The 6,000-nt window shown below is 39.6% G+C and overlaps 1 protein-coding gene and 1 long non-coding RNA gene across 3 annotated transcripts; both read right to left on the bottom strand.

The window, feature by feature from the left end:
- Positions 1–11: 11 nt before the first annotated feature.
- Positions 12–713, bottom strand: LOC138914898 (uncharacterized). Its single transcript, XM_070219599.1, has one exon. The coding sequence runs from the start codon at positions 711–713 to the stop codon at positions 12–14; it is 702 nt and encodes a 233-aa protein (XP_070075700.1).
- Positions 714–1,480: 767 nt separating this feature from the next.
- Positions 1,481–2,639, bottom strand: LOC138914829 (uncharacterized). Of its 2 annotated transcripts, XR_011420646.1 has the most exons (4): positions 2,615–2,629; positions 2,370–2,554; positions 2,080–2,155; positions 1,481–1,636 (listed from the first exon to the last, which is right to left on the bottom strand). It is a non-coding gene; the product is annotated as an uncharacterized lncRNA (long non-coding RNA). The 2 variants fall into 2 exon arrangements; XR_011420645.1 differs by having other exon boundaries at positions 2,370–2,639.
- Positions 2,640–6,000: the final 3,361 nt, after the last annotated feature.

Below are 6,000 nucleotides of genomic sequence, written 5' to 3' on the forward strand. Positions count from 1 at the left end.
AACCTTGTGTCTCAGATGTTTTTAATGTCATCTAAAAATTGTATCCAAAGAATATTTGGAGAGTTGGACGTGTTGAAACCTATCTCCCTAAGGACACCAGTGGCTCCGTTTACGAGACCATCTGATGTGTCTACATTGACCGTCATCATGTATTTAGCAGTGGTTTTTAGAATGAGCGAGGTACACAAACCTTGTGTCTCAGATGTTTTTAATGCCCTAGCTTGCTCCAGACATCTGTTTCCCTGCTCTGAGCTAATATGTGCAGATTTTACAGAGTCAATGGCTTCCGAAATGAACTGATCAGTGGGAATCGAGTTGAGCTTCTCCCTATTGTATCGGTCTGTGTCCTGATTGCTTGAAAAAAGGTGAATGGCGTCATTTGGAATCTGACTTTCTACGGAAGTGCGGCCTCTAAGTAGGACAATATCTTCAGACGACATTTGGCCAGACGCCATGTTGTTGAGTGCTATTGCAAACGGCTGGTCATCTCGCTGTCGCATTATCTCTGTGAGCTCGAAAAACCTAAAAGGACTCCAGAGGTGGGATCCAAATATAGCGCTGTATGGATCATGCGACGGCGGCTGGAAAATCCAACGATCACAAACTGGCCGCAATTGCCTAAGATCGCCGAACACAATGACCGAAATGCCTCCGAAGGGAGTATCAACGTTGGAGAAAATTTGCTTAAGGCGAGAGTCCAGATGGGAAAACATGGTTACGCCGACCATAGAAATTTCGTCTATTATAAGAACTTTAAGATCAATAAATCTTGAACGAAGGGTATTTAACAGATCAGGGCTTAAACTCCTAAATGCAGACCCAGCCTGATTTACAGGGAGAGAAAACATGGAATGGAGAGTTGAGCCTCCGATTCCAAAAGCAGCTTTGCCTGTGGGAGCACACAGCAGTATTTTAACAGAAGTTGGGTCGCATCCTACTCTACCATTATACTCCTTGGAAAGGGACTGAAATAGTGTGGATATAAGTCTACTCTTGCCGACACCTGCTCCGCCTCCTACAAACTCATGGAAACTACACTCATAAAAAAAAATCGAAGAATTTCCTTAAAATCTAGAAAATTCTTTCTTGAATTTTTGCCAAAGGCGACCTCACCTTTGTTTCAAGAAATGGTTTTTTTGAAAGGCACCATTAAAACCAGAAAAAATATTTCTTGTTTTAAGAAATTAAATTTCTTAAAACAAGAAAGGGTTTTTTAGAAAGCCACCATAAAAACAAGAAAAAATATTTCTTAAAACAAGAAAGGCGATTCTTGTTTCAAAGGTGGTTTGTTTCTTGTTTCAAGAAATTAAATTTCTTAAAACAAGAAAGGGTTTTTTAGAAAGGCACCTTTTGAACAAGAAAAATTCTTTCTTGTTTAAATTTCCTTTCAAGAAATTTTATTTCTTGATTTAAGAAATAATATTTCTTGAAGGGAAGTTTTATATTAACACTGAAACCCTAAAAATAAAATGTAACTTGGTTTTTTCTTTTGCATATTTTATTTATTTAAATTTAAAACATTTAACACTGAACATTTAAACAATTTTAAATAACACATTTTTGACTTAAGAAAACATTATTATAACCAAATATGTAGTTGCAGGCATAAAAAATTATTTTCTTCGGCTTTCCTCATCTGGAAAAAAAGAGTTATTGGGATATCAATGATTTGTTTTTAGATAAGAATAGATAGATGTTTTTAGATAATAGATAATAATGTAATGTTAATAATAGCCAAAATACAAACACGTTGGTCAGACGACCGAGAGAGGAGCAAGACAGGTAGAAAATGAAGAAGGAAGGGTTGAAAATCTAATTTCAGAAAGAGCCACATACATAAATATATATTTACATACAGTCCTTTGCGCGAAGGGAGACCGAATGTATGCAGGTCAGATCATGACAATTTTAAGAAGGAGTAGAGAGAAACGTCGCGACGCGTAGGTCAAGCGAGCGAGAGAGAGGAGCAGAATATGAAAGGGTTGAAAATCGGGTTTCAGATCGGGTGAGCCGCGTACATGCATAGATATTTACATGCATACATAAGTATGTCAAACAAATACAACATATTTTTCTTACCTTAGAATGTTTTAAAACAAAATTACAGCTTCGCTAAACAAATTATTTGGCTGATGCAACTGCAGGTATTTTCACTCTGAAAAATAAATAAAATGCGAGTAATAAGATAAAGTTATTATAGAACTCTACACCCACAGATTTATATACAAATGTATGTATGTACGTAGCTCTTAGCTAAAAAACCATTCAACTAAATTGGTATACGCTTGGTAAAGAGATTTGAAATTTATCCTTTAATTACATACATACAATTGTACGCCCGCTATACAAAAAATTATATATTTACATACCTTTGAATATTTGGAAAAAGGCTTAACCTCTTATCCGCTTGAAAATCACGTCCATCACTCACGAATTTTTTTCACAACTGACGCTCGGGGGATCAGAGAAGTCGGTAGCCGGGTAGGCCCTTCGTCCCACTTCGTTTTTCTTGTCGTTAACATTCGGCAGCCGAAGGAAGTCAATGGCTACTTTCCTATATTCTAGGGTCATTTCATTCATATATTCAAAGGTGATTTTGTCCTAAAATACGTACAAAAATGTTTTGGCTGCGACGGCAAAACAGACATATGAGATTTTCATTTTTCTATTTTTAAGAAAAATTCTTTCTTGAATGTTTTCCATCAAGAAAGGTTTTCTGTATTCAAAGGCCAATTTTCTAATAACAAGAAATTTTTTTTCTATTTTCAAAGGTAGGCCGATTCAATGGCGAGATTTCCAAAATTTAGAAATTAATTTTTATGAGTGTAGCATTTCTCCTTGCATTGTGCAAGACATGCATAAGGAAAGTTTTTTGCTTTAAATTAAGAGATCTAACTAAGGTGGCTAAACTTTCAGGGGAAATAATTGACGGGAGCTTTATTATGCAGATATTGCAATCCGGATCTACTTCCTGAACACGGTCGTCTAAGTTCAAAACATTGATTTGAGAAGATATTTCTGGAAAAGCTAAGGCCCTAAACTCCTCATTAACTGCGGCCTCCTCATCTACATTTTCCTCGCTACTTTCCTCAGCCTCCATGGCCCTTCTGAGCGCGTCTTCTAAGCTGTCTATGGCATTATACCTATCAAAGTTAGCTTTAATAGCCTCCTCGTGCTCATGATAAAACTCCTCACAATTTCTCTGAAACAATTCTACCTGTTCTTCTCTCCATGGAGAATATAGCATAACTAATGCTCTAAAATAGTTGGGCCTATCAGAATTAATATTGATTGGGCTATACCTAATGATACTCGGCTGGTTTCTTTCCCTAATAAATCCACTACCATCGCGAAGTTCGAAATAAACTGTTCCTAAGATCTCATTTTCTTCAGCCTCATTGTCACTATTTGCCCCTTGGCGAGTTCTTCTAGGCCGTCATGGGAATCTGGTCTTTGTTCGTATCTGTCCAGCAAACCTTTCTGAAAGATGTCAGTGGAATCCTGAGGCATATTTTGCAGGACGCTTGTAGGTCTAAGCATACGAACGCGTTGTTCTGGGGGGAAGGTGTTTATGAACACGCTTTTATTGCTTGTTTCTGACAACGCCAGTCCCATACAACAATATACGGCCTCCTGAGCAGAGATCTCAGTGCCTGAAATGAACTTGTGACCAAGATACTATAGCTTTTGACGAATGCTTGAATTGCCTCTACGAATGTCATTAGCTGCTTCGCGCATTAGCTTCGAAATACCCCTTTGGGATTTGTTAATGTAATTAATGATATAGCTACAGCACGCATAAGGGTCCAAAATTAACTGGATATCCATATTTGCCCTTTGCATTGAAAGAATGTGTTTATTATAAGCGTTAACTTGAATTTCTGCAAATGTTCTCTTCAGAATAATCTGTGATTTTTTCAAACTAGACCTAATAGCATATATATAGTCCTCGTAACTGAGGCTCACCTCATCGTGAGAAAGAAAGTTTTCGAATATGCTAAGATGGCTAATCAAATCCTCGGATTGATCGCGAAGTAAAAGACTGCGAATTTTCTGATAGTTTTCGTGATGAAGAGACAAATTGGGAGTTTCTTCGGGAAGTGGCTTCAATATTTCCGTGCGGGGCATTGGGGGGTATGGAATACCGAATCGACAAACGGATTGTCCGCGCACCTTTTTAAGACACGAATGCCCGTGCTTATGCTTTTGGTATTCAATATACGGAGCCAAATCTGTGTTTGTAACATCCACAGTTACAAACTGATCAATGAAGGCTATTACAGTAGCAATAGATTCCTCACTGTTGAAGTCCACTTCCGGGGCGTCTTTCAGCCAAAACATGCCGTGAATGTGAGGGGAACCTCTCTGTTGAAACTCAACTCGCCAATAATAGGTAGTGACAAAGTTACTTCCAAAAACTCCCCCCGGTTTCTTCATGAGCTTTAGAACTTCCCTATACCTATAATCGAAATACCTAGCACACGTCACTGGGTCAGTTCTGATCAGCCGCGCCTTTTCTCTAAACTGTAAGTTTAAAGCTTCTTCCTCACTAATGTCAGTCCTATCTACATTGCGCTTGAGCAGTACTAGCAGCTCTGGCCACCTAGTTTCTGCGGCCGACAGAGTTATAAAGAAAGTTGGCAAACCAAATTGGCGAATCATAGCCATGACTTTCTTCTTCTCATCTTCCCAGTGAGCAGGAGACGTGCGAATGTCCTTTAGAATTCGATATCCGTCATCATGGGAAATTAAGTTTCCCATGAAAGCTTCATCGAGTACGTTGGCGGCAGTTATCGCGCTAGAAGCGCTCCGCTTACGTAGGCAAGTTGAAATATTGTTTCGAATTTTCAACAATTCCAACTTCTTATAATTAAAGAACAACTTGTCAGTTCTACAACCTCTTCTATCTACGTTCCTAAGCTCTAATCTAACTATGGTTGTATAACTTTCCGAAGATGGTCTCTTGACGCCAGCATAAATGCTTGGGAACGCCAATTCTTCGGAGTCGACATCGAGAATCACGTCGAGAGGCTTTTGGCCCTCACCTGGAGCCATTGTAATTCTCGGAATTCCTACATTGTGTGCCTGGTTATTCTCAAGCAGAGTTTCCTGTCCTCCAGGATTTAGCTCTTCGGCTTCTTCATTCTCATCGGAATTTCCTGCCTCCAAGTTTACATCCTCCTGCTGGATGGCTAGTTGTCCCTCTACAAAGGCTAAAGGAACAGTTTCGGATGTGAAATCAGAGATCCACTGCTCGTTCACTGACACATTGTGCTTTCTGTAAAGCTCTGTACTAACTAAGTACCTGACGGCGTCAGCAATTTTTGAAGGCCTAATGGTCTCTGCCATGAAATCATGTCCGTACTCCATTCTTCGCTTGAGGTGGAGCTGTACAACCTCTGCCTCATGGAAAGCTCGTGGAAGGGACGTCACGATGTTGCTAACCGGAATGGGGACATTTACAACAGCTCCTTTGATTGCACTCTGACGCTCATGCCCTATCGACTTAATTATCATAAATGGAAGGCGAGGTGAAATCAGTCGCTCCTCCAAGGGAGTAAGCCCCCTCAAGGAATGATGAATTTCGGGGAAGTCTAGGCCGTTGGAAATGGCACCTTTTGGCTTTCTTCCGGCTTTTATATTGCTGTGGCAAGTTTCACAGAAACTAAAAGATTCCCCAGTGAAAGCAAGCTGGCTTGCATTATGGTAAATCTCTTCCCTAAACTCGCAATGCTCTTCCAAATAGACTCTAGAAAGCTTACGCATTTGCTTGGGGAACCACAATCCCTTGCAGCAGAAGCAAATCTGATCGGGGCCAAGCTTTACTAATCTATTGAATTTGGCTATGTGAGCATCCAATCCAATAGGAATATTTCTAGGAGTCCTATTTCCCTGGGATAAATCAAGTCGAATCTCCTGACTTCGGTTTGCATTCCGAAGGTTTTCTGCATACCTATTGCCACTGAGGCTTCTATGCTGACTAACTCTCTGACTAATATT

This window comes from Drosophila takahashii, chromosome 2L, assembly GCF_030179915.1.
Source record: "Drosophila takahashii strain IR98-3 E-12201 chromosome 2L, DtakHiC1v2, whole genome shotgun sequence".
NCBI classification, from domain to species: domain Eukaryota; kingdom Metazoa; phylum Arthropoda; class Insecta; order Diptera; family Drosophilidae; genus Drosophila; species Drosophila takahashii.

Bases quoted from the DNA above. Each gene is read 5' to 3' on its own strand.
- LOC138914898 (XM_070219599.1), bottom strand. From the start codon at position 713: ATGTTTTCCCATCTGGACTCTCGCCTTAAGCAAATTTTCTCCAACGTT.